General features: G+C 57.1%; 2 protein-coding genes and 1 pseudogene across 3 annotated transcripts in view; 1 reads left to right on the forward strand and 2 right to left on the reverse strand.

Moving 5' to 3' along the window:
- The window catches only part of DRAXIN (dorsal inhibitory axon guidance protein), a 27,298-nt gene extending 13,097 nt beyond the window's left edge, over positions 1-14,201 (reverse strand). The window contains exons 1-2 of the mRNA XM_032361714.1: positions 14,098-14,201; positions 1,493-1,953 (exon numbers count right to left, since the gene is read on the reverse strand). Coding sequence (XP_032217605.1) covers positions 1,493-1,943 — 451 coding nt within the window. The 5' untranslated portion in view covers positions 1,944-1,953; positions 14,098-14,201. The remainder of the gene's footprint in view (positions 1-1,492; positions 1,954-14,097) is intronic.
- Positions 14,182-27,406, forward strand: MAD2L2 (mitotic arrest deficient 2 like 2). 2 transcript variants are annotated; one of them, XM_032361720.1, is made up of 9 exons: positions 14,182-14,200; positions 22,448-22,499; positions 22,594-22,712; positions 24,180-24,251; positions 24,817-24,917; positions 25,751-25,845; positions 26,171-26,244; positions 26,727-26,819; positions 27,062-27,406. In XM_032361720.1, exons 2-9 carry the CDS (start codon positions 22,460-22,462, stop codon positions 27,101-27,103), a joined length of 636 nt encoding a protein of 211 aa, XP_032217611.1. In that variant the 5' UTR covers positions 14,182-14,200; positions 22,448-22,459; the 3' UTR covers positions 27,104-27,406. The 2 variants fall into 2 exon arrangements, with proteins under 2 accessions (XP_032217611.1, XP_032217612.1); XM_032361721.1 differs by lacking the exon at positions 14,182-14,200 and adding an exon at positions 21,906-22,048.
- Positions 17,797-18,484, reverse strand: LOC116601080 (annotated as a pseudogene).
- Positions 27,407-27,489: the final 83 nt, after the last annotated feature.

Here is a 27,489-nt window from a genome sequence, read left to right on the forward strand (position 1 = left end):
AAGATTGGTTGGGTCTGTTGGAGCTACCTCACCCTCCAGAAACTAACCACAGAGAGTAGAAAGGGGACTTAGGGACCCCTGAATTCGCTCCATTCATTTTACAGAAGAGGAAACTGGGGCTCAGGCAACCGGAGCTCCACAGCAAGTTAGCAGGGCTGGGCCTGGCTTCTAGACCTCCACTGTCCCTCCTCCATGCACCCAACACGCCGACTCCCTTCGGAGGGCCTCCTTGGCTTGACGGAGCTGGGGCCTGGGGCTGCGCCGGGATGAGTTCCTGCCTCGGGGATACCAGCGTTCCCTCCCCAACCTGACACTGACCTCCAGGGGTGGGAGGCTGAGTCTAAGCTGGGGTCTCTCAACTGGGTTCTGTCCACCTTGTGGGGAGGCCTCAGGAGGCCTGGCAGGGACGCAAGCCCCTGCTGATGCAAGAGACGGGGGCCTGAGTCTCCATCACTCTCCTCCTACAGAATGCCTGTCCCACGTTTGTGAAACTTGGTCTGCCCCTGGAGGCTGTCTGGTCACCTGAAGCCGAGGTTGCCTGGTGGTCTTGGGGCAGGGGGAGACAGGAGGAGCCACGTGGACCGAGCGGCTGGGGTGTGTTTGTTCAAGGACTGAGTGGGTAAAGGGAGGGGGCAGCTGGGGCCAGGGACAGCGGGGCCCTCACAGGGATTTGGGGTTGTGGGGAAACCTAAAAGAAGGTGAGCAGGGCTGCTGGGGAGCACCTCAAGAGACACGCAGGGCAGAGGCCAGAGGGATAAGGACACCACGTCTCTCCCTGGGTCATCTGCATCCGGGTCAGGGGCCGGCGATTCCCACGTCAAGAGCAAGTTGAGAATTAGCTACGTTCATTGCCCCTGATGCCCGCCAGGCACCATTCTAGGCACCTAAATTATCTATGAATCGGCCCCGGGGGAGGATGGGGCCATTATCCTCATTTTGCAGAGGGAGAAACTGAGGCACAGAAAGGCGACTTGCACCGGGCACCCGGCCAAGAAGTGGTAGAGTCACAACCTGAACTTGGGCAGACCTAGCATCAGGGTCTAAACGCTTGGCCCCCGCTCCGGGCTTCCGAGTTGGTTAAGGGATGTGCTTGGACGGCACCAAAGGAGGGCATCTCCATTCAGGGCCCATCGTGGGCTGGATTCAGGTCAGACCCAAGGTAGAACTTCCTGATGTAGGAGGATTGTTCATTGTGAAGACGGAGCTTCGACAGCTGTGTATCCCTCTCCCCCACGCTCTACCTCCAGGCTTCTCCCAGCTCCTTCCTCTTCCCAGGTCATTCTGACTTTTGAGAGACCCCTCCCCACTTCTGGGGGCTCACTGCCTGCCCTCTTTGGGGGCTCTGAATATCTTGCCAAGGTTCTCACACTTCCCTCATGGCCTCCCGCTCCTGCTCGGAGAGCCCCCTTGGTCATTCGGGTATGATCTTCCCCCATCCCCCTACCCCTCCCTTCTGGGGCAGAACCCCACCCCCTCGCAGACCTCCAGCTACCTCTGTGCAGTTTCAACCTCTCCCTGCGTCTCTTGTGCTCCCTGCTGCGTTTCTTGACCCTCTCTGACCCGGGAGACTGGTCCTCCTTCTCAGGGTAGGGCAGCACCAAGCCTAGGAACAGCTCCTTGTCCTGCACCAGGCCCGCAGGACTCTGCCCAGGCAGCCGCTCCTCTGCCCCTGGCAGCCTGGAGGCCTGCCTGGTGGTGGAGACCATAGTTCCGTCCTGGGCCTGGCCAGGCATGCCTGGGCCCCGCTCCTTCTTGCCCAGGCCCCGCCGGCGGTGGTGGCTGGCTGGAGGCATCCACAGTGCTGGCTCCTGGAGGTCGACATGATTCTCAGGAAGGTTCCGAGCAGAGGTTCCAGGTCCCAGGGAGCCTGCCAGGCTCAGCTCCAGGAGCACCAGAAAGGCGAGGAACAGCATAGGGACAATGTGGGTGCTGGGCCCAGCCATGAGCACTGGTCTGGAAGAAAAGTAGCACCGTGAGTGGACAGCCCAGGAGCCCTCCTCTTCTTCTGCTTCCCCACTTCCAAGTCCCCTTGCCCACATTATTAGAGCCCAGTGTCTATCGACAGGGATGGAGGGCGACTTTGCCCCCAGGGGACATTTGGCAATGCCTGGAGACATTTTTTGTTGCCCCAGCGGGGCGGTGCTGCTGATTCCAGGGCCTGGGCCCAGGGATGCTGCTGGGCGCCCCCGAGTGCACAGGATGGCCCCAGCCAGGCGACCTGCTGGACTGGAGAGACCACACTGCTAAGGCTGGAAAGCCCTGTTTTTTTTTTAAAGATTTTATTTATTTATCAGAGAGAGAGAGGGGGAGAGAGCAAGCACAGGCAGACAGAATGGCAGGCAGAGGCAGAGGCAGAGGGAGAAGCAGGCTCCCCGCCGAGCAAGGAGCCCGATGTGGAACTCGATCCCAGGACGCTGGGATCATGACCTGAGCCGAAGGCAGCTGCTCAACCAACTGAGCCACCCAGGCGTCCCGCCCTGGTTTAAATAGTATAAGCAACACCCAGGTTCCAGATGAGTCTAGAATCCCTTTCTCTGCACACACCTCTGCCCTTTGCCAAGTATCTCAGAACGAGCTGGGTTCTTCCAAGCTTAGAAACAGGACCATCATCCCAGAGGTTGACTCAAAGCGTAAATTCAAACAAACAGAACAGCCCCCTGAGCATGGGCCCCAGGCAGGAATCAGCTTTATCAGTGCTTCATGAGAATTTATGTCACTTTGTCCTTCCGACAAGCGTCCAAGGTGGCTCCTGGTGTTTCCTGCAGCAGAAGTGAACTGGCACTGCTGTGTCTGTGCTCTGGACCTGCCTCGCAGCTGCCCCGAGACAGCCCAGTCCTGTCCTCACTTCTTTCTTTCCCTCTAAGGGCCTGGCAGGTTCTGCCCCAGCCCTGTCCCTGCTGGGGCTGCGGAACTCTGGAAGCCTGGCTCTGCCTCCTGCAGGTGGGTGAGCTGACCCTGACCTAACCCCAGGGCCGCCCCCCCATTCTCTATCAGAAGTGGGGTATCCGCCTATGGGAGGAGGGAGCGACCCCTCGATGTCCCTCAGAGACCTCAGAGATAAGGCTCATGAGCCCCGTGGCTGGGGGTGGGAGGGAAGGCTACTGAAGTCCGGAGACCACCCCCTGCGGCCCTCCCCCACGACCCCCACCCTGCACCAGTTTCACGGCTCCGGCTCCGGACAAGCTCAGCGCCAGGTTAGCCGGCTGATTGCATTTTTATGGCCTCCCCGGGCCTCCTATGTGTCCCATTAAGCTGGCAAAGGGGCTTACACAAACATTTCCTTGTGATTTGTGGCCAGGGGATCCCGCAGGGCGGAGGAAAGGTTGTGGGCCCGTGATAACTCCTAGCATCTCTCCCTCCGGCCCTCTCCCTCACCTCACCGCCCCCCTGCACCCCTACCAGGTTCACCTTTAGCCAATGCCCAGTGAGGCCCTGGGAATGGGCGGGGAGGGTGGGTGGGACAGGGAGGCTGGGGTCCCCGCCAGGCTGACCCACTCTGAGGAGAAGGAGGGCCGGAGTGGGGGGTGGGGAACAGCTCTTCCCACCTCACCTGGTCCCCACCATCCTCTCCCCCACCCCCTTCCTCCCAGCCTGGAGGGTGCTGGTCCCCTGCGAGGCCCAGGCCTTGTCCCCACCACTGCCCTCAGCTCTGCTCTTTCTAGAACCATGGGCTGAGAGAGAGAGTCTGTCATATCCCCTCACACCTTGGGAGCTGCCTGCGCGTTCTGGGAGAGCTGGGTGGCACCGTGGGGCGGCGCGGCGTGACATCACACAGCCTTCTGCTCCGAAGACCGGACACCAGGCAGTCCCGGCCCCGCTGTCTTGGCCGCCTCACGGGCCACGCGCTGGTTCTGCCCCCTCAGCCTCACCTCCAGCCTTTCCCTAATGAGGGCCCTGGAGGCCCAGCTCAGGCGGCCAGGCCGGCTGCTCCGAGCTCCCGAGGCAGCTGGGAGAGAGGAGGGGCCCATTCTAAAGGCCTGTCAGTCAAGTATTGTTCTGCTCCCCGGAACCCCTCAAACAGGGTTTCCAGGCCTGAGGCAGATGCGGGCCGCTCTCCAGACTGGTGTTGGCCAGACTTCGCTCTCCCTGTGGCTGAGAAAGGCTTGGATGCTGTGTGGGATGCGGTCCCCCCGCCCGGCCCAGCCCTTCTGTCTCGCAGGGACAATAGCCCCGGAGAAGCCCACAGAGAGGCCTCACGGGAGGGAAGCTTTGGAATCCCCCTCCCGCGGTGGGAGTCAGCGAGGCAGGTCACTCTAGAAGCGCAGGAAGGGGCCGGGGAGGCTGGCTCAGGAGGAGGGGTGGGCAGGACTGCGGGCCTATATGGGCAGCGTGCTTGGCAGGAAGCCGAGGTCTGAGCCGTCTGAGCGCTGAGGACACCCCCTCCTCTGCAGGAACCCAGAGAGAGGAAGCCCATCCCACAGCCTCAGGCATCACAAGCCCACCCGTTGCTATCACTCGTGCTCTCTCTCTCTCTCTCTCACTGACACCCTGTTGCCAAGACTCTTGCAATGGTTGTGGGCCTGTTTAACGTACCCCAACGATTTTCAAGACCATATTTGTTCCCTGCCTCCCTTTGCACCCCACAAATCATGCACAAGCCTGCCTGGGGCCAGCAAGAGGGGGATTTCGGGGTGCGGTGTGGACGGACCCGCAGGGAACCGTCTCTCTCTCCAGAGCTTCTCAGCACCGTCCTGTCCCAGACCAGCCCATACCGCTGACAGAGTCCTCTGACCCTGACCCTCGCCTGCTTAAAACTGTCCTTGCCTCCCTTTTGCCTTCCCATTCAACCATGGTCTCCTGACCTTGGCACTTGAGACCTTGAATAACGTGGCCCGGACCTGATTTCCAGCCTTGACTTTTTCCTCCCCTTCATAGCCAATAGAGACTATTTCCTGAGCCCCGAACACACCCCTTCTTTCCTTTCTCGCTTGGGCTTTCCCTCTGCCTGAAACAACCTCTCCTCTCCACCCCCATCTCTCTCTGTCCGAATCCTGCCCATCCTCTGGGGTTCACCCCAAATGTCCTCTCCCCCAGGAAGTCTCACCAGTCCCCCAGTTATAAGTGCTCCCTGCCCGAGCTCCCACACAGATTTGCCCAGCTCTTGAAGACCGCCCGTGTGTGCGGTGTGTATGTGTGTGTGCGCACGAGTGCACGCGTGTGTGTCTGTGTGTGTGGGTTTGAGAAAGATGGCTGGAGTGAGGGCTGGGATCCTGGCACCGCTTTGCCCCGGGACTACATGGAGCCCTCTCTCCAAGCCCGCAGGGTTTGTACGAGGATCTTGGCCCGGCCAGGCAGCCAAGATGCCAGCCGGGCAAAGCGCCAGCTCAGCACACGTGGGATGCTACAGAAGTCATGCCAGGGATCCACAGCGATGAAGGGCTCCAATCCATTTCTGTCACTCTGGAAGCCGGCTGGAGGCAGCGTCACAAAGCGCCAGGCATCCAGGCAGAAAGGGGCAGCAGGTGCCCGCCTCCCCCAGCCCTGTCAGCCCTGGACGCTTCTGCCTGTGGCTTGCTCGCTCACAAAGTCTGCTCTTCTGGGCCTGGGTTTCACCGCCTCCCCCGCAGCCTGGATGAGAGTTGTCAAGGGGCATCAAGACCATCCACAGCCCAGAGATGGCCCTCGGTCCTCTCATAACTGAGATCTAAGTGACTCATTAAAAGCAAAACAAAACAAAAGCAAACGTAATCTTCGGAGTCTCCGCTTCCTGGGGAAACTCGGCTCTACATGCTGATCTCACCCACTTCTTACGGAGTCTTCTCAGCTGCCCTACACAGTGCACCATTTTCCACGTTTTTTACAACGAGGAAGCGGAGACTCTGGGGCGGGGTTGCTCAGTCACACATCCAAGATGATGCTACTCGGGATGCACTCTGGACGGTCCTTCACGCCACTGCCCGTGCAATAAGCTTCATCAGGGGTCCCCTGCCTCCCCGTCATAGTTGGTTATTGCTGCGAGTGCAGTCAGGGCCCAAGAGGGGGACCCGGCACCATCGGCTGGGGACAGAGGGGAAAGAGCTGACATGTCCTGAAGCTGTCCCTGCATGCTGGGGATAGTTGACTTGTGAACTGTCCCCACCCAAAGGCTGCACATGCAAATGAAGGCAATTAATTGAGCCTGGAGTTGGCTTTGATTCCTGAGCCCCTCCCCCACCAACACCCTGGCATGTGAGGGCCGGGAGACTAGGGGGACTCCTGCCCCACATGCCTGGCCAACAACTGTGGAGCTGGGCTGCCGCTGGGCATCCCGGGACAGCTGTAGGACTCACATTCCTACCTTGTTGATCAGCTCACTCTGTGTGTTAGGGGATGGTGGGTTGGGGGCGGGGAGCAGGGGGGAGCTGGATGGGGATGGGAGGAGGGCTGGCTGCTGGGGATCTGGGCCAGGAATATCAGTGATGCTCTGACGGAGCTGAGGAGTGTGGAGCTCAGTCCAGGCCGTGAGCCAGACACCGACCCGCTGGGAGGACTTGGCCCCAGAACCTCTCCCCCTGACTTTGCATCTCCTCCTCATGTGGGAAAACAACACGTCGGAGCCCCCACGTTTGGTAGAGACGTTTCAGGGGTCCTTTAGATGTTCCATTTTTAACGTCTCATTTTTAAAATATATTTTAAATTATTCTGAAAGCCAACTATTCTGGAGCAAAAACAGCAGACGCTCTCAGACGCCTTCTCTGCTCAGATGCGAACGAGAGCACGCGCCATCACAACTCGGGCTCCTGGGTCATTGAAGACTATCCCCAGGACGCAAGGGGAACAGTTGCAAGGAAGAACTGTGACCATTTGTACCTACTTATGTACGCCCTCTGGGATTTTTCTGGACGTGACCCATAAAGCCAGTTAGACGCCCAGCCTCCTGGGGACAAGTGCAACCCACACCCACTGCATGCCTTTGTATCGCAGGGGATGAGTTCTTTTTTTCTCACTGATTTGCTTTAAGGCAGGATTGTAAATCGGGGGACATAAGGTTGTCACCTGGCATGTCTACATAGGGGGCTGACTGCTTAGGAGAGCTTGAAGTTGTGTCTGCGTGAGACAGAGCAAATTGATTCTGGGAAGAGATTCTCGGTGGGGGTGGTGGGGGGACTCTGTTCATAGGACACTCCCTTTCTCAGTTTGATGGGTTGGGATTATGAATAAGATTCCATGGGAAATGATTTGCACTGCTCAAAAAAGTTGGGGTGAGGGGAGTGGAAGAAAAAGACCACTGGTCACAAGTTGGGTGTCCTAAGGGTCTTGTCTGCCTGGGAAGCCTGGGAATTTACGACCCACCTGAAGTGACAAGCCTTCTCCATCTGTCTGCCTATCTAACTGACAGCCCCTGTGGGGAGCAGTGACAGGAAATATCCTCCAGGATCTGGAGTAGGGACCCAGGGTCTAGGACCATCTCCCGAGCAGCATGAACTCAGAGGACATATTGGCGCATGCTAAAAATTAAAGCACAATCATATGGTAACAACCCCATGCCAGGGCTGGCCCTCCCTCTCTCTTGTTCTTGGAGGAGCTCTGTCTATCTTTCTGTCCATCTCTCTAATGGTGGTTGACCCTCGGGCACCAGTGGGACCCAACCCCCAGAGCTGCTGGGATCCACCCTGGGACCAACATAGCGGTCTCTTTGGGATGATTCTGCTCTTCTGAGCAGCAGCCTCTGAGTGCCTCCCTCCCCGCCCCCCACTGCCCTGTGTCTCTGCTCCTGCTTTTCACCAAAACGTTCTCTGCCTCACGGGTCGGTCAGAAGAACAAATCTGATTACTGCCTCTAAGGCTTAAAACTCTTTGGGGGACATTTTTGCAACCTATCCAACGGACAAGAGATGAACTCCTCAATGTATAAAAAGGTCTTCGGGCACCTGTGTGGCTCAGTTGGTTAAGCATCTGCCTTCATCTCGGATCATGATCCCACAGTCCTGGGATTGAGTCCCGCATCGGGCTCCGTGCTTGGCTGAGAGCCTGCTTCTCCCTCTCTCCCTAACCTTCCCCCTGCTTGTGCTTTCTCTGTTTCTGCCAAATAAATCAATAAAAGCTTAAAAAATAAAGAGCTCTCACCTATTCCCAGCCCCTTGACACCCCCAGCCTGGGAGTGCTGGCAGTGACTACAGTCCTGGAAGCCTGGCTCAGTAGTGTTTAGGACAGATTTTGTTTGATGCAGGAAACATCTCTGGTTCTATGTTCCCATATGTCCATGAAGATTTTAGGAATGTCCTAACTTGGAACCCATCTGCCTGACTCCTCCCTCTGGTGCCTCCTCCTCACCAGGTTGGTGGCTTCCTGGAAGGGCTGGAAGTGGAGAATGGAGGGGGCCATGCCCAGGCCCTCCTTCTGCTCTTCTGCTCTTAGAACAATGGGGCTGCCCAAGCTGGAGCTCTGGCTGGGGGGTCTTAGAGCTCATGGGAGCAGATTCCTGTCTTCTTTACAGGGAGCTGACTCCCCTAGGGCTGGAAAATGGGTAATTTTGCTTGTTCAATCAAAACCATTATAGCCTAGATTGGGGGGGGTGGGCAGGTGGCATTTAAATTCCTGGGCTGGGCTCTTCCCAAGGCATTTTGGGACAAGATTTCACCCCTCTAGCTACTCCCACCATCAGACCTCCTCATGAGTCATGATGTCCCTGTCTGTGAAATGGCATTATCAGCCTGTCACGACATAGGATTATTTAGGAAATCAGTATTTCTATGTGCTGTGTGTATAGGGGGGAAGGAGATTCCTCTATGCATGGAGCCCCAGTAGTGTGTAGGGGGTAGAAGGCAGCAAAGAGGAGCTCACTAGTGGGGTGCTGCCCTAGGGGGTGCTCACTGATGTTCTGGGGCCTTGACAGTCTTGAGCTAGTCCCTACCCCTCTCCCTGGGGGATAGGAAGGGGCGTCAGAAGAGCCAGAACCCTACCTACTCTTCCAGAGGACTTTAAGCCAATCTGGCCTCATGCAGAGGACGCGGCATCTTGACCCGTGAAGCCCCAGGGGCTGAGCATCGGGTGCTTTCTCTGCAATGAAGGCTGTGGGAGAGGGACAGTAGGAGGTCACCACTTGCTGAGCCCGCCTGGGTGCGGGACCTGGATGTGACAACAGCCTGGTCCAGTCTGAAGGAGGAGACCTGGTCTCTATTCCGATAATTGCTGGTCAGAGTGGGGACACTAGGTCGGGCCCTAGGGAGCTCCCAGTGTGATGGGGGAGATCCAGGTCTTGCCTTGGAAGACTAGGAGGGAGGACTCCTAGGCCGATAAGAGACACCGCTCCTGCCCACACGGAGCCCTCAGCCCCGGACCCAAGGAAACCTACCGTCTAAAGGGGCAGATCCAGTGATGCCCTTAGGGGTTTCCCAACCCGATAGGAGAGTTCCAGATCCGCCCTTGGAAGTTCCCAGAACATGGGGAAAACATATCCTTTGCTGGAGGGAGTTTTTAGTTTATGGGCAGACACAGTCGCCTGTGCTCCAGGTGTCCCCACTCTGACCAGGTGGAGAGGCCGCAGGTCTAATGAAACAGCAAGGCCTTAGGGGCCCCTAGGCGGTTCAGTTGGTTAAGCAACTGCCTTCAGTGCAGGTCATGATCCTGGAATCCTGGGATCGAGTCCCCCAGCAGGATCCCTGCTCCGCGTGGAGTCTGCTTCTCCCTCTGACCCTACCCTTTCTCATGTGCACCCTCTCTCTCTCATTCTCTTTCTCAAATAAATAAATAAAATTAAAAAAAAAAAAGACATATCAAGACCCAGACATAACTAGCACTGATTCAAACACAGAGGGCAGCACAAATCCATGAAGCGGAGCCATGGGAGGGGTCCATGGAGTGGAGCGGGAAGAGCTGTGTGACCTTGGGCAAGTCAACGAACCTCTCTGAGCCTCAGTTTCTTCTCCTGTAAAAATGCCAGGCCTTGTAAGGAGGAGGAGACGTAAAGGTATATAAAGTGAGCAGTCCCCAGTAAGGGCGAAATAAGCAGCAGCCCTGGTTTTCACAGGGAAAGGGAGAGAGGGAGAGGGTGGCCAGTGGAGGCGGGGGAGTGGGGTTGGTCCTGGAAGCATGTGTGCATCTGTGCCTGTGTGTGTAGGGGGCAAGCGCAGGTGGCCATGTCCTCAGTCCTCAGTGGGGTGATCGATGGTTTCCGTGGGGTGGGGCAGGACAGGCCCAGGCCTGCCGGAACAGGACCATTGTCTTGGTAAATGAGGTTTGGCTTCCCCACAGGGGCCCCATCTGTTTCCATTGTTTCTAACCCTAACCTTGGGAATTGGCAACCCCTCTAAGGCCCACACCTCAAAAAACCTACACAGGGGTGTTGAGTTGGGGGGCTGAGAAACCCCCCTCCCAGGGGCTCCCAGTGTCCCACGCCCACCTCCTGAGCCCAAATCCTGCCTCCTGCTACATTATATGTAGCTACCACTCCCCCACCCCACCACCAAGCAATCCCCTGACCCCCAAACTCCATTATCTTGGTACCCAGACAATTTAACACCACTTTGCTGTCTGGGCAGACCCACCACTTAATCATCAAGTGACAAAATGCTTGCTGTTGGCTCTGGCAGAGGCCAGCGTGCAGTGGGAAGACACCTGGTGTCCGGCAGGCCTGGGGATGAATCCTGGCTCCGGCACTTTATAGCTGAGTGACCCTGGGCAAGGCAATTAACCTTTCTGGGCTTCAGTCCCACATGTGAAAGAGAAATGTGTTGCTTGAGCATCCTGTATGGGCCATGTACTAATCAGGGCCCAGAGCTTTATGCCCATTATCTAACTCAGCCCTTTGAAGTGGGCGAAAAGGACTCAGTATCAGGGCAAAGCTTTGTGGGACTTGCCCAAGGTCACACGGTAGAGAAAGTGGTAGAGCTGGGACTTGAACTCATGGTTATCTGACTCCAAAGGCAGGGTCTTTGGCCACTGTTCATGCTACCCTCAGGGACCCAAACCAGTGTGGGTGCTGGGACTCTCAAGGATGGTGCATGTCAGGGGCCATAAGCCAGAGCCTGGCACAGAGAGAGCCTCAAAAAACTTGCACTTTCTGCAATGACTCCATCTCAACAGGTGTGGATTCCAGCAGGGGCATTGCCCCACCCCACCCCCCAATTCCCCAATTCGGGGATGTGTACCAGATAGTCAGTGCCAGACCATGGCGTTGTGGTACAGAGAGCAGCCAAAGCTGGGACCTGGCAGGGGTGAGGGGCAGGGCCTCTAGCGGCAAGGGTTCAGCTGCCCTCCCACGTCCTTCCTGGAGAAGGCCTGCACTCTGGTGGCCAAATGGCCCACCCAAGAGGAAGGGCTGGCCGAAGACGGTCAGAGGGGCTGGGGCAGCAAGGGAGGCAGGTGTCGCCTGAAAAGGACAGAATAAGGATGTTCGTATGCACCCCCCTTGGGAACATGCCCAGGACCCCTCTCTGGAGGAAGCTCCTGTTCTCTCCAGGCTGTAGAATCAGGGGGGCTGGCATGCAAATTCCGGCTCCCCCACATTCCTGCCTGAACCCAGTGGAGCAACTCCCTCCAGGTCAAATGGTGAGGAGGCCAACAGTGGGGATTCAAACTTGTGCTGCGGGACTTGGGCGATCACTTCCCTGTCTATAACCAGGCACCAAAGTCCTCCTCATCTTCCAGAAGGATGAAGGGCCCCTGGTACCACAGGGATCTTCCCCTCGTACCCAGGTGGCTTGCTCCCCCAACAACCTTCCCGGCTATGGTCCTTTGCTCCAGGGCCAACCCTGGATAACCTGTGGCTTGCAATTCTCAGTCCACTCCTAACCCCGTGACCAGCGTTCCAGCTGATAGAACACGTGTGCCCAGGGCACCTACTCTGTGTACTGGGACCACTAACGAAATAGGACCCAGCCCTGCCCCAGGGAAGGGCAGACCCCAAGAGAGACAGGGAGGCAAGTGGGGAGCAGGAGGGATTCCTATGAGAAGGGACAGCTAACCTTGGCCTGCCAGGAGGGCAGCCTTCGACTGAACGCAGGGCAGGGGAGACATTCCAGATGGAGGGAAGAGCCCTAGCAAAAGCTCCGAGGAAGTCAGCATGGAGATGCTCAGCCCTCCGCAGTGGCTGAAACCCAAGATGCAAATGAGAGTATTGTGGGAGGCAGGTAGAGTCCTTAACTGAGTGCAACAGGGAGCATTTGCAGGATTTAGGGCTGGGGAGAGGGGGCTGGATTGAGCAGTGAGGAGGACGCAGAGAAAGTGGGTGAGGGGCAAGGCTGAACCCGCGGCTTGGAGGAGAGTTCTGCGGGATTGCAGGGGCTGCTGAGCTGGCTTTCCTGAGGAAGGCTATGGCCAGAGGAGGCAGACATGGCAGGAGGGTCCCGGCTTGGAAAGATGGACCCGTCTGCCACACAGAAGCATGAGCCGGAGGCGGGATGGGGTGTGTCTGTGCCCCCAGTCCTACCCTTGCCTCTGTAAAGAGAAAGGCTCAGGTTGCCAGCTCTGGCTGGGGCTGAAAACCAGCACTTAGCCAAGGAAGCCTAGAACTTGCTGGCTGGGAGAAGGTTTCTCTCTGCTGAAATGACCCTCGTGAAACTACTTGGCCCTTGTCCCTGCTGGACTCCTGGGGGTGGGGGTGTTGCGTGTGTGTCACCTGTTAGGAGGGTAGGGATGCTGTAACGGTCAGAGGCTCCGGGCAATTACACAGCAGGTCCAGGATACAGCAAGACAATGCCCCCAGAGGAAAGGAAATGGCTTGTGAGCCAGGGCCGTAAAAAAGAAATCGGTGCAAGGCAGAGATTCAGAATTGGGAATGAGTCACACGGATGCCTCATGATGAATGACCAGCTGTTGGCAACATTGACACAGCGACACTCATCTCATTTGGGAAGCAGAGACCCTTTTCACCCTGATTTTTAAACTGATTTTAGGACAGGTGGAGAGGAGGATCGAGAAGAGAGGGCAGTGCCTATGAGAGCGGGAACAGTGTACCGGCCTGGGCTGCAACTGTGACCTCCATGCAGGGGAGGGCCGCAGTCCCATTTCTCTGCAGCGTCACTAAGGCTGGAATTGGTGGTCCATTTCCCCCTTGCTGTGGCGCCCCCATTCCCAACCCAGCCAGGGACTGATGCCTCTCCCAGGACCCCCAAGCAAGCTGGTATACAATCTGCTCTTTTTTACTGTTCCAACATACGTCCCTGTAGGTAGGTATTATTATCCCCGTTTTATGAAGGGGACACTGAGGCTCAGCGACATGCGTTCCTTTGTCCAAGATCATTCCCAGGGCCTCCGTCTCCTAGATCACATCGGGATGGTGCTGAACCCGCCCCGGGACACTTCGGCGTGCCACACAGGCCAGGAGGAGGACAGCGTGGAGAAGTGTGCCGAGCAGGAGACCAGACGGAGGCCAAGGCCAAGGAAACACCCAGTGGAGGACAGCAAGAAGACTTGGCGGGAAACCCAAGAGCCCCCTGGTCTCAAATCTGGGCTCCTGGCTCCCGCAGGCGGCTGAGACCCAGGTGCGCGAACAGAGAAAAGCCAGTGGGCAGGAAGCCGGCCTGAGCCCGGGCTGTCGCGGTTGCTACGGCGCGGAACCCGCCCAGGCGCGGGGCCACCAGCAATACCGGTAAGGGCGCACCCAGAACCTCCTCTCCCAGAAATACTTTAGCCGCCCCCCAGCCCGTCCCGGCAGCCTCGAAAGGGCCAGGAGGACATGCCTGCCAGCTCTGCCCAGGGCTCAGGGAGTTTTCGAAGCTTCTTCGAACGGTGGTGGACTCCCCAGTCTACTCTCCGGCCTTGGAGACCACCCAGAGACTCAGAGATAGAGAGACAAAGAGAGAATCGGTCCCAGGGGGAGAAAGCGAGGAGGAGAGCGGGCGAACGCCGCGACCCAGAGAGGGCGGCGAGGGCGCGCGCGAGGCAGAGAGTCAGAGCTTAGAAAAGTGAGCGTCCGGCGGGAAGGTGGGCTGAAGCAGAGAACCGGGAGCAGAGCCTGGAGCTCAGCCGAGACGCGGCGAGGAGCGGAGGCGGCGGACACGCGGACCGACGGCTCCGAAGGCGGGGCGGGTAGGGCAGAAAGCGGGATCCTCACCTCTGGCCACAGACCCCCGCGCGCCCCGCCCCTAAGCGCACGAGGTAGCCCACCTTTGTCCCGGCCGGCTACCAGGTGCGGCGGGAGGGCGGGGCCAGGGGCGGGCCCAAGGCCAGGCCTTACCTGTCCGGCCGGCGGGGCGGGGGCCGAGGGGTGCGGGGCCGAGCGCCTGCGGGAGCCGAGCGCAGCGAAGGGCCAAGCCGAGAAGCGTGGACGGCACGGAGAGGTGCGCGGGCGGCAGGAGGATATGCCCAGGCTGAGTGGGGCTGGAGGAAAGGGGAGGGGGCGGGCGCGCGGGAAGGGGGCGGGCGCGCGGGGAGGGGTGCGGGGGAGGGGCGGCTGGAGCGGGCAAGGCTAGCCCCCTGCTGAGGGGCAGCCCCGGGCCGGGCCGGGTCCCGCGCGCTCCCGGCCAGCGCGCCCTCGCCAGCTGCGCTCGGCGTTCGGGGCCAGCTCCCCAGAGGCCTAGCCGCGGCCGCCGCCGCGAGGGCGCGGGGCAGACAAAGGAGGCAGACAAAGGCGGGCGCAGTCGGGCGGCCGTGCGGGCACCGGGCGAGGCGGGCCCACTCCTCCCGGTGCGTAAGAGCCGCCTCGGCGCTGCCCGGAGCGCGTGGGACGGGCGGGGCGCGGGCAGCGGTGGCGCATCTGGAACGGCCCCGCCGGGAGCGGGCGACAAAGGGTCGCGGCAGGGGGTCCCTGGCGGACCCCAACAATGGATCGGAGCTGTGCGCTCAGCCGCGGCCGCGTCTGGCTGGGCAGGGGCCGGCCAGTCCCCAAAAGGATTATTCCGCCCAGGCTGTCAAATGGGACGGAAGAAATGCCCGGTGCGAGGAAGGCGGGACGGGGCACCGCAGGGCCTTTGTAGCCTCGGAAAGTGCGCAGAGCGGGGGGCGGGGTTCTGGGAGAGGTTGCTCTTCAATGTGGGGTATAGGGGGGATCTTCAAACGTTATCAGGTGAGAATCCCGGGCGTGACGGCCGCACTGATGTGTGCCCCCCCGCCCCGGGAGGGAAAGTAGAAATACAGTTCTACCCAACACACACACACACACACACACACACACACACACACGCACACAGTCTTCCTCTAGCCACGCCCTGTCCAAAGTGCGTCTGATGCTCCCCAGCCCAGCCCAGCCGGGACAAAGCCAGCCCCAGAGGCGGCTGGCTCATCCATCACCGCGCGGGGCGCCGCGTCCCGACGACCCTGGGAGTCCGGGAATGCTGTGTTATGAGTCCCGTGGCCCCCATAACTCACGGTGGGGTCAGTGGGGCCACAGGCACGGCGAGGATCAAAGAGCAGTAGGGCGGGACTCCGGCGCGCGAGACGCGGCAGTCTTGCCCGGCGCTCGGAGCTCACCCAGTGGTTCCTTTTCGACTGTTTTCCTCCTCCTCCAGAATGTGCCAGTTACGGCTCAGAGAGGTTTAGGAGCTCCGTTCTGTGGTCAGGCCAGATGCCTGGGCTTATCTGCGGACGCCATTCCTGGTCACCTTGGGCAAGGCGCCTAACCTCTCTGAGCTCATCATCATCCCTAACTCTTATTAGAGTTCAAGGATTAAGTGCGATGACCTTTGTAAGGAAATAATGTTGCTAAGATCCTGGCCTCATGGGGAAATGCTCTAGAAAAATTAAGTGCTCTTGTTATTGTAATATAATCAGCCCGATGGGCGCCAGGATGGACTGGATTCTAGGCAGAGTGGAGCCATGACCTGATAGGGTTTAACGAGTTCACTCCCATTCCTAAAGCTGGGAGTAGACTGCAGGAGGTCAAGGACAAAAGTGGGCAGACAGCGAGGAACTGTCGCTGGGAAGAGGTGATGGGGGCTGAGATGGGAGGAGCCTCTGTGGGCCTGATCCTCCTTTTCAGGAATGAAACTCTGGAAGTATCCCCTGGGACTGTGGTTCAAAGGTGGCTCCTCTGGCTGTTCACCAATGGGGTGATCTTCTGCCCTGCTCTCTGTCTTCTGGGTTGTCCCAGAGTGATGCACTGGGAGACAGATGTTAGGAGAGGCCTGGACTCTTATCTCATTGTGGTTATGGTGACTTTGAGCCTCAGTTTCCCCAGAGTTGTATGGCCAAAGTGGAAACCACTCAAATATCCATTGACTGATGAGAGGATGAAGAAAATCTGCGGGGGCGGGGGGAGGGGGAGGGGTTCATACAATGGAATATTATTAGGCCATAAAAAGGAATGAAATACTTGCCACCGTATGGATGAATCCTGAAAACATTATGGAAGTGAAACAAGCCAGATATAAAAGGCCGCCTATTGTAGGATTTATATGAAATGTCCAAAAGAGGCAAGCCCATTGAGACAGAAAGTAGTCTAGGGGTTGCCTGGGGCCCGCAGAGGGGAGATGGGGGTGGGGCTTGACCGCTACTGTGTGTGGGGGTTTTTCTTTTTGGAGGGATGAAAATGTTCTGGAATTAGTGCTGATTGCTGTACAACTTACTAAAACCCACTAAATTGCATACTTTAAAGATTTTATTTCTTTGTCAGAGAGAGAGAGAGAGAGAATGAGCGCAGAAGCAGGGGGAGCTGAAGACAGAGGCAGAGGGAGAAGCAGGCTCCCCACTGAACCGGGAGCCTGATGCCGGGCTCCATCCCAGAACCCTGGGATCATGACCTGAGCCGAAGGCAGACGCTTAACCGACTGAGCCACCCAGGCGCCCCTAAATTGCATACTTTAAAGGGAGAACTTCATGGTTTGTGAAATACATCTCAGTCAAAGCAGTTATTTATTTATTTATTTTTTTTAAAGTGGCAGTTGAGCCAGATCAAGGGTTCTTACCCTGTGGTCTGAGATGACTTCAGAGGGCCCAGGAACCCCTGAACTTGTGCAAGACATTTTGTGTCTCTGGATGGAGGTTCTAAGTCTAAGAAGAGATGATTTGTAAGGTCCTTCTGATGAACAAGGGGTCAGTGATGCTGGAGAGTCAGCAGAACACCAGGGAGGGGATGGCATGTGTTTACTGTGCCCTGGCCGAGGTACTGGAAGCCCCCACCGTGTCGCAGGCCTAAGGTCAGGGCCCCGGCTTGGGTCTGAGGTCAGGAGAGGATCTGGGGAGCTATGTTAGTGAGGCCTCATCTCAGAAGGCCAGATCAGGGAGGGGAGGAGCTCAGTGCGGGTCACAGTCCCTTGTCCTCAGGCATCTTGGCCATGGGGATGCATGTCCTCCTGTGAGGCACCTTGGGGGCTGCCTTTTTGAAAATGGGGAAGGGGATGCAGCCGAGGGTGTTTTAGATCGGGTTCTGAAAAGCATGGTGGCTGGTTACAGAGTGCTTGCTCTAGGGGCTTGGATAATGCGTGTAGATCTTTTTTTTTTTTTTTTTTAAGATTTTATTTATTTATTTGACAGAAATCACAAGTAGGCAGAGAGGCAGGCGGGGTGGGGGGGGGAAGCAGACTCCCTGTTGAGCAGAGATGCAGGGTTTCATCCCAGGACTCTGGGATCATGAACTGAGCCAAAGGCAGAGGCTTTAAACCCCTGAGCCACCCAGGCGCCCCAGTGCGTGTAGATCTTAATCTCATTGTCATAACAGCACCAATTGAGAATATATGGGCCAGACATTGCGGACTTCACATTTTTGCAAACATCTCACTTGTTTTCTGCCCCCCACGCCCCGGCTCTATGGAACTGGTGCTACCATTATCCCATTTTACAGATGAGGAACCTGCGATTCAGAGACGGAAGGGCCTCACCGCTGACTAAAGACCAGGGGTGGAGAAGGGAGCAGTGCGTTAGGCCCAGGAGCAGCCTGGTGGGTGCGGGGAGGGGGCACATAGTGGCCCCCCAGCTCTTTTTTTTTTTTTTCCTGGACAGGACAATAAACACCTTTATTACATGACTGAAGGTGGGAGGAAGATTTATTTGCCTTTCCGGGCTTTGATTTTCCTCAGATAGAACTCTAGCTCCTTGCCCTCTAGGACGTAGCCATCTGCTCGGCCACACTGGCCTGGTGGTGAAGCGATGCACACAAGAAGCTTGCCCTGCTGCAATTGCTCCTCCAGAAGACTGCTGATTTTGGCATTCGTCTTCCTTTCATCATACTTCTGAATTTTCTTTGATCCTTTTTTATTTAAAATCTCTTCCTCCTCAGGCGTCAGCTTGGCCCCCTTCTTGCGGCCCAGGGGCAGTGCATAGTGGGACCCGTACCACTGTCAGTACGGTCTGCTGTCAATGAGCTCAATACAGTTCTTCGCCAGGGTCTTGGTGCGGACCAGTTCGTTGTTGGCTGCATTGTAGACAATGTCAATAATCCTCGTTTTGTGCGGACAACACTCAGAGCCCCAGGAGAAGTTCCCCATGTCTAGCCTCAAGGCACAGTACTTCTTATTGCCTCCCCGGACTCGGACTGTGTGTATGAGGTGGGGGCCGATCTTGCTGTTGGCAGTGGGGCGTCCCAGCTCGTACTTCCGCTTCTTGTGGTGGGGCTTTCTCTTGTCCCCGGTCTTGCGGCGCTTGCGCCAGTTGTCCCGAGAGATGCCCATCACTCCCGGCGCTGGCTGCGAAAGAGCTCTTACTTCATTTTTGAAAGCCGCTCTTCCCTGCACGTGGCCACCCGTAGTGCAGGCGTGGAAGCTCCAGGTATGTTCTCATCCAGAATAAGTTAGGGTTCAAGTGGGGCAAGTGGTAATGAGTCACTGTGTACCATGGCTTCCTCTCTCCTGTCTTTTCTTAATTCCTTTGCATGCCCTCACTGAGAACCTGGGTATGGCCAGGCCCTGGGTTAGGTGCTGGACCAAAAGAATGAACAGGGCTGGGTCTCCGCTCAGAGGGTGTTCTTTTTATTTTTATTTATTTGACAGAGAGAGAGATCACAAGTAGGCGGAGCAGCAGACAGAGAGAGAGGGTGAGGGGGGGAAGCAGGCTCCCCGTTGAGCAGAGAGCCCTGATGCAGGGTTCGATCCCAGGACCCTGAGATCATTACCTGGATCCCAGGACCCTGATATTATTACCTGAGCGGAAGGCAGAAGCTTAACCCACTGAGCCACTCAGGCGCCCCTCAGGGGGTGTTCTAACTGGAATGGTCCTTGAGCAACAAGGGGGGTGGGGGACCAGTGGGATTGTCACCAGACTATATGTGGCTGACTCTCTGTGACTGCCCCTCCCCAGCCCCCTCCCGTGTTTGGCATTTTAGGAATCTTAGGCAGGGATGGGACGAATGTTGAGTCTCTCAGTCTGGGAGGACTTTGGCAGCATCTCAGGGGTCTGGACACTCCACTGCCCGTTGTTTTACCCAGTTCACTCGTTGCGTGTCTTTTCAGGGGGACCCCAGGAATCTTCCTTTGCCCCTTGAAGGCCTTGGTCGTTGCAAGACTTTGTTACACCTTGCCTTCTCTTGGTTTCAATTTCAATGTCTCTTGAGAATGATTTTCTTTCTGTCCTCATTGCAGACCCTCAGGGACCTGCTCCAGTTGGCAAATAAGCTTCTCCTCCTAAACATCCATTCTTTCCTCCCAGATGCCTTCCTACATATTGTCATTATGATGAAAAATATGCAAATAACTTTGAAAAACAGTCTCCCAGCAAATGGGTATTCAAAAATGTAATAAATTAACCCCATAATGTAATCTGGGTCCCAAGACTATCCATCACACTGACGTGCTTAAGATCTAGAAAGCCAGATGCCGCAGAGCCCTATGGATAAGATTGACAGATGATCAGTCCTCCTAGAGCTCCCCCGTGGCCCCCCACCCCACCCCTCTCCAGCTTCTCGGCCCCCATGGAACCCAAGGCCGTCAGAGGTTTAGGGAACATCTGTCCAGCCTGTTCATTTTACAAAGACAGAGGCCTTTTTGGGGTGAAGGAGAAGATCAGTTTGAATCTCTCTTCATCTGTCTCCTAGCCTGCCTTCCTCTGATTATGGCTGGCTTTGAATCCAAAGCCCCAAACGTAGGCATTTCGTCCATGGGTTTCTAGGAGGTGCCCCGGAGTCAAACAGAGGCTGTTGGGACCTCACTTCCGTGTCTGAAAGATGTTGAGTGTTGGGTCGTATGTCCGCCAAGGTTTCTTTGATGTGCTTTAGCTCCGTGGGTTAGCAGACCGACAGGTGGCTTGCCCTGTGTCTTCTCAGGGCAGGGGGCTAAGGCTGGGGACCGGGCACGAGTTCCCATGTTGCTCACACTGTACCTTGAAGCCAGCCTGCAGGAGTAGCTGGACTCTTAATTTCCCACCCCAGATTCAATCCTAAGAAACAATTTACAAGAAATTACCCCGAACCCCCTCCCCGCCCCCGCAAGACTGCCACTTCCTGTCGCCAGTGAGAAAAGCTGCTTGAACAGCTCCAGAGAGGGACAAAGAAGGACCTCTGTCTCCAGTGCTAAAAAGTATCCAAGATGATTAAATCTCAAGGAGGCAGGGGACACTGTTTACAAGCCCGAAATGGGCTGCCAGTGTGTCAATTCTTGAAATAATTCATCTATCACTTTGGGGTAAGCCTAGAAATTGTATGAAATGCAGACTTTCCTTGGGAACAGCCCAGAGTGCTAGGCCATCCCCATACTTTTGGGGGCATCGGGGCACCTGGGGAACTTGTTAAAGGGCCGGTACCCCACTTTGCACACAGACTGGTCCAGTAGGTCAGGGAGACCTGGGTCCCAGGTGTTAAATGGGTTCCCCAGGGATTCTGATCCAGATTTCCTAGGACTGCTTCTGAGAAATGCTTTGCTGGTATTCCTGGCTTAATGGTTACTTACCCTCTCCCCTGCATTCACCCCAGCAGAAGTGGGCAGATGCAGGTTTGAAGGCATCCGGAGTGAAAAGCAGTACAGGTTTCCAATACTGAACTGTAACGCATAAACACTGCTGGCAGGATCTGTGTACCCACAGGTGGGCGTGACTCCTAACAAGCAGTCCAGAGGTCAGGGAAGGCTCCCCAGGCTTGTGGTCATGCTTCTCTGACCTTAGTTTTCCCACCTGTAAGATAAAGCGGCTGAAAATGAGTTGAGGCTCTGGAGTCAGATTAGAAGTCAGAACTGGGTTTGTTTACCAGCTGTGTGATTTTTGTCAAATTAGGGAACATCTCTGAGCCTGTTTACCATCTATGAAGTGGGGCTAGGAAATTGGTGCTTTGCTCTGAGGGTTAATGAGGGAATTAAAGAAATCAGTGCTTCACAGATAAATGTTCAATCCGTATTAGTGACGATTAACATTACTATTATTATATCCCAGGGGCCTCTCAGCCCTTCCAGAGTCCGTGTCTCTAGGGGATTCCAAAATTGTAAAGTGTTTGTGCTGAGGACAACTCCACACACATCCCCTCCCTCAAAAGATGTGTGATTCAGGCAGGTTACTTTACCCTTCTGAACCTCGTTTGGCTCATCTGTAAAGTGGGGACAATCATAGTACTTGTCCCGCGGACTTGGTTTGAGGATTTAGAGAGATAGTCCGCTGGCACACTTAGCCCGGGCCTCGCACAGGGCTGGCACCTTATTAAGGGCAGCTACCCCTATGATGCTTGGGCCGGGGAGGTTTTATCTCCTTGGGAGGTAAACCCAGGCTGCATTTAGTTTCCGGGTGGGGGCGGGACTGGGGCGTCCTGGTGCACCCTGTCTTCCGCTGTCCCCGCCCCCGGAGCCGGCGGATTCGCTTTCGGTTGGGCAGCTGAGGTCCGGGGATGGTGACTCTGGAGCTAGCAGTAGATGTCGCTGTCTTAGTTCCCCGCTGTGCCCTCCACCTGGTTCTCACCAGCACCACCTATCCGCCCCCTCTCAGAGCTTCCCAAAGCGAGAAAGATGGCCTAGGGAGCAAAATAAGTAGCGGTCTGCAAAGCCGTCTTTTTTTCGCGCCCACCCCGAAGGGAAGGGAGGCAGCGCGGCCTGGGGACCTTGGCGCCAAGGCCGGCCCCGCCCCTCCCAGACCCCGCCCCCGACTGCTCCTCCCTCCCGCCCCCACGGTTGGCTGCGCGGGAAAGTGGGCGTGGCCGGAGGCGGTCACTAGGACCTGCGGGAGCGCCGCGCGGACGTCACGGAGCTGTTTCCAGGCCGCTGGTTGAGCGGGAGGCGCGAGTGGTTGGGGTCGCTGGTTCCCCGCGCCGGGGCCGGGCCCCGAGCCGGGCCCGGAAGCCGGAACCGGTACCGGGGGAGGGGAGGGGGCGGGGCTCCCTCGGGGGAGGTTTCCGGCCAGGCAGAGCCGGGGGAGTCTTATTCCAGCCCAGTTTCGCTCTTCGCGCGTCCCATTTTACGCTCGCGGGCCTGCGCAACCCGCCGTTCCCTCTGTGGCCATGCGCCCAGCTCTGGTCTCTCCTGCCCACCGAGGCAGCAGGGCTATCGGGCGCAGCCGATGTCCCCGAGCTGGGACGCCAGCGCGGGGGGAGGGTCCATTCTAGCGGCCCTGATTTTGTGTGAAGGGGGAGCGTCCTGCCCCAGATGGAGGGGAGGGGCGGTGGAGGCCGGCGGAGGCCGGCTGACCGCGGCGGACCCTGCGGCTCCCAGCCCCTTGGAACTAGCCCCCACTCCTGCCGCACTCCCTAGGTGGCAGTAAGGATGACCACGCTCACGCGCCAGGACCTCAACTTTGGTCAAGGTAGGGAGGCGGGGCCTGTGGACTCGGGGTGGGGGGCGAGGGGGGGCCTGGGCCGGCGGGCTTTCCCAGCTCACCGGCTTCTGTCCCATGGCAGTGGTGGCTGACGTGCTCTGCGAGTTCCTGGAGGTAGCTGTGCACCTCATCCTCTACGTGCGCGAGGTCTACCCGGTGGGTATCTTCCAGAAGCGTAAGAAGTACAACGTGCCTGTCCAGGTGAGCGCCCCCTCACCCTCGCATCTGGGCGGGGGCCACTGGGTCATCACAGGGTGGGTAGAGGGTGGATTTGTTTTTTAAAAGATTTTATTTATTTATTTGTCAGAGAGATTGAGAGAGTGAGCACAAGCACAGGGAGCAGAAGGCAGAGGGAGAAGTAGGCTCCCCGCTGAGCAAGGAGCAAGGACCCCGATGTGGGACTCTGTCACAGGATCCTGGGGTCATTACCTGAGCCAAAGGCAGATGCTTAACCACTTAACCAACTGAGCCACCCAGGCGTCCCTAGAGGGTGGATTTTTGAACCATCCTCCACTTTTAGGCTCAGGCCCCTTCCCCCACCACATTCACCCCAGGCTGGCCTTGGCTTCTATTTTTTTTTTTTTTTTAAAGATTTTATTTTATTTATTTGGTAGAGAGAAAGATCACAAGAACAGAGCAGCAGGCAGAGAGGGGACAGGAAGCAGGCTCCCTGCTGCCAAGTCCCATGCGGGGCTCGATCCCAGGACCCTGAGACCATGACCTGAGCCAAAGGCAGAGGCTTAACCCACTGAGCCACCCAGGTGCCCCTGGCCTTGCCTTCTAGTTCCCAGTTGATAGCCTGACAGCCTCCCCCACTACTGCGGTGACTTTGCTTTTCGTCCCCTCTGAACTTGGAGTTCTCCTTGCCTGACGTTAGGGACCAGGCCCTGGGATCAGAGTTGCCCGTGAGGCATGGTTGTATTTAAAAGAGCTCCTGAGGCTGATGAACGAATGATTGCTTTGAGGAGGTGATTCCTAGAAACCTCAGGTGCTTTCCTTCAGCCTTCATTGTAATGGGTTGTCTCAGGTCCAAAAGGCAGACAAAGCAGTAAGTATGTGCTCCCCTCTCCCCACTCTAGAAGTGCTGGCTCCTTAGAAGGCACTTAGTAAATGTTAGAATAAATGGATGACCCCATACTGGAAGGTGGTGGAGTCTTGAAGGATGTACAGTGAAAAAAGAATAGCATTTATTGGGCACCTGCTGTGTACTGGGTGCTTATCCACTCTTCACTTTGTCTTTACGAGATCTTGCACAGATGAATTAAGTCAAGCTCAGAGAAACTAAGTGATTTATCTAAGGCCACATAGCTCTTAGTTCCAGATTCTCAATTTTTTGAAAACTGACTAAATTTTTGGACCCCTTCTCTGGGAAAAATGCTTGTATGCCCAAATACATATAATTTAGGGACTTCTCAGCCTCTGGAGGAGCCCACGGACCCATTAGAAACCCCCAATGCTATATTAAGTGCTGATGTTGGGACTGAATTCTTCTAACTTCTCCCTCTCTCTGGATAATTCGCAGTTCTTAGCCCCATGATGGGAAGTCAGTGTCTTGGGTGTGGAGCCCTAGGGAGCTGCCGGCCTCTCTCCCTGGGCTCCTGGATGGGTTGTCGGGTGGTTTCCCGTTGGTGCTTCGGGCCTCACGAGCCATCACGGGGTTGTGTGTAGATGTCCTGCCACCCGGAGCTGAACCAGTATATCCAGGACACCTTGCACTGTGTCAAGCCACTCCTGGAGAAGGTGAGGGCACCAAGTCCCCCAGCCCACCTCTACCCCCAGTCTGTTCCTTCAGCACTCCAGGATGGGGTGATGCTGGGACTGTGCAGGGTCCCCAATGACTCTACACCCTAAAGCCTGTCTCCTGGACCCTGGAGTGGGTACAGGAGTGTCCTGGAGTGTCCCTGCCCAGGGACAGATGTCAGGACACATGAGCCACAATCTGTGTGCTGGGGCCCGGGAGCCCTGGTGAGTGGAGCTGGCTGATTGGGGCCTAACTGCCCCAGAGCTCACATCTGTTTCTCTTCCCACCCCTAAGTTCTCTCTGGGCTTGGCCTCTCAGAGTTTCCTCCTTCTCTCTGAGATGTAGCCCCGTTAAGGCCCAGGCAGCCTCTCCTGTCTCAGTCTGTACCACTCATGTCAGGGAGTGTGCCTACTTGAACTTTTCAAACTTTCTGGGCTCTCAGGGACCCTCAGCCTAGAAGCTGAACAGGGCTGTACATGGATCCTTCCCATCCTTCCTGGGGCGGGGAGGTGGTGGTAGTGGTGGGTTACCCGGTTCTGGAATAGGGGACTCCTGTCCTTGCAGAATGACGTGGAGAAGGTGGTGGTGGTGATTTTGGACAAAGAGCACCGCCCAGTGGAGAAATTCGTCTTTGAAATCACCCAGCCGCCGCTGCTGTCCATCAGGTAAGCTGCCTCTTCCTGGTCTCCTGGAGACTGCTGTGAAGTCTCTAGAAACAGGTCTCACGCTCACCGCTTTAGGCAGCCCCTGAAGTCCTTGGCTTGGTCTGCGTTCTCAGGTCCCTCCTTGGCTGCACCAAGCTGCCTCTCTTCCTTCCTGCCTTTTAGAACCCCTCTGAGAGTCCATCTCCTCCGGGAAGCTTGGTAAAGAGAAAAATGGCAGGTGCGCCATCCCGAGGCCTGTTAGCACCCCAGCCACAGCTGGCCACCCGGTGCGCTCTCCATGTAACCTCTGTGATGTCCACACCTGGAAGATCATGGCGTTGCTGAAGGGCTAGTCCCAACCTGATGTTCCAGATGGATAAGGACCGGAGAGATGACATGAGCTACCCAGGGTCACCCAAATGGTGACAGAGTTAGGACACAGACCCAGTTTTCTGCCTTTCCAGTCAAGTGTCCACCCTTGGGCAAGGGTGTTGGCTGGTCAGCTGCTGGCTTCCTGGGGCAAGGTGTAGGCTCGGGCAGTCCCTCTCCCTTCCTGGCTTAGTGTCCTGGGGTATGAACAGGATTGGGCTGTGGCCTTGTTCTTAGACTGGGCTGCATATTAGAATGACCTACTGGGGCTCCCTGTGGCCCATTTGGACTTAGTTTGGGATGGCACTTGACATTGGTTTTCAGATGGTTTTAACTGTGTAGACAAGGTAAGTAGCCAGGCCCTTAGAAACCAACACACTCAGAAGCAGAGAGGGGCTCTGGGCCCCCAGGCCTGCCCAGGGTTGACTGCCTGCTGGTGGGAGGGGGCGCCAGGGTGATGGGAGGCCCCCCTTCTCTCCTTCCAGCTCAGACTCCCTGTTGTCTCATGTGGAGCAGCTGCTCCGAGCCTTCATCCTGAAGATCAGTGTTTGTGATGCTGTCCTGGACCACAACCCTCCAGGTGTGCTCTCCCCCCACACCCCCGTCCTCAGGCATTGCCAGGGCTCCCTTGGCTTGGTCTGTGTTCTCAGGTTCCTACATGGCTGCAGCAAGCCGCCTCTCTTCCTTCCTGCCATTTAGAACTTGTCTGAGAGTCCACCTCCTCTAGGAAGCTACCCTGATTTCTACCCGCTTCAGGCTCCCTACTGACTGTGACTTGTCCTGGTCCTTGGTTTCCACTCGTCTCCTCTCGGGGGGCTGCCGAGCCAGCTGGGGAGGTGGGAAGAGGCTATGCCCAGTGGCAGGCGTAAGGTGGCCCGGCCCTGACCAAACGCTTGCCTCTTCAGGCTGTACCTTCACCGTCTTAGTGCACACGAGAGAAGCTGCCACGCGGAACATGGAGAAGATTCAGGTCATCAAGGTGAGATGAGGCGGGCTGGGGAGGTGGGCGGGAAGACACAGCCGGGAGGCCCTGAAAACCAGAGCGGGCAGGGGTGCCGCTGGCAGTGCGCTCATTACGTTGCTTATGGCAGTGCCCAGCAGCTGGTGGCTTTTTGTGGTATGTCTCCTGGGTGGTCACACACTTGTCATTGCCCAGCCTGGGCACTCAGCACGGAGAAGAGGGTGGAGCCATGTCCTGGGGCTGCCAGCTCGGTGGCAGTTCTTGCTGTTCCCCCCCCCCCCCCATTCAGAATTGGTGCCTGGGGCCAGTTAAACCATTGGGTTCCCAGCCCAGCTCGGATCTGTAGACTCGCCCTCTCAGGAGCCTGGGCATCTGTCCTGCCGGGAGCTCCCTAGTGATTCCGCTGTTCCCTGAAGTCTGAGGATCCCCAGCTCTGGAGAGGGAGGGGTCGCGAAGTGAGGGCAGGCCACAGTCTAGCGTCCCCCGGTCTCCCACCCTAGGACTTTCCCTGGATCCTGGCAGACGAGCAGGATGTCCACATGCACGACCCCCGACTGATCCCACTAAAAACCATGACGTCAGACATTTTAAAGGTGAGCTGTGTGGGGACCTGGTAAGCTTTATGGAAGGTGTGCGGAGGCCTTGCCAGAGGCTTCTGCGTGGCTCACGGTGTGATGACCAGGGAGTGCCTGGTGTCAGGCTCCAAACTGCCTTTCTCTTAACCGGTGGCTGGAGACCCCAGCCACATGACCCCAGCCTCTGGCAGAGATCTGTCTGCCCGGGGCTTGTGGGCACTCCTCAGTCCTGACCTTGGCTGTGTACTCCTGTCCACCAGATGCAGCTCTACGTGGAAGAGCGAGCTCATAAAAGCAGCTGAGGGTGTGCCTGCCCCCACCGTGGATGTTCCCACCGCTGGACACTGGGGGCCCCAGCCTAGGGCAGTGCTGTAGGGCCACCCTGATTCCAAGTGCTCTTATTGCCTTTGTGTATGGACCGCCCACCCTCCAGCACGGCGCTGCTCAGGGCTGCTTGCCTTCGTGGAGAAACTCTCCCCGGGAAGGCAGGGAAGGATGCTCGGACTGTGATTTCTGATCTTAGCCTCCTGGGATTTGGCCGGCCAACACTGTCTGTCTCAAATACTGTGCTGTGAGTTGTTTCAATAAATGGCCCCAAGGGCTGAGCTGGGCAGTCACTACCTGGAGTGGAAGGGACAGGAGCAGCCGAACTAACGTGGGAGGAGGGGCAGCTTCTCCACCGAAGCAA

The sequence above is a fragment of the Mustela erminea genome, chromosome 10, assembly GCF_009829155.1.
Source record: "Mustela erminea isolate mMusErm1 chromosome 10, mMusErm1.Pri, whole genome shotgun sequence".
In the NCBI taxonomy this organism is placed as follows: Eukaryota; Metazoa; Chordata; class Mammalia; order Carnivora; family Mustelidae; genus Mustela; species Mustela erminea.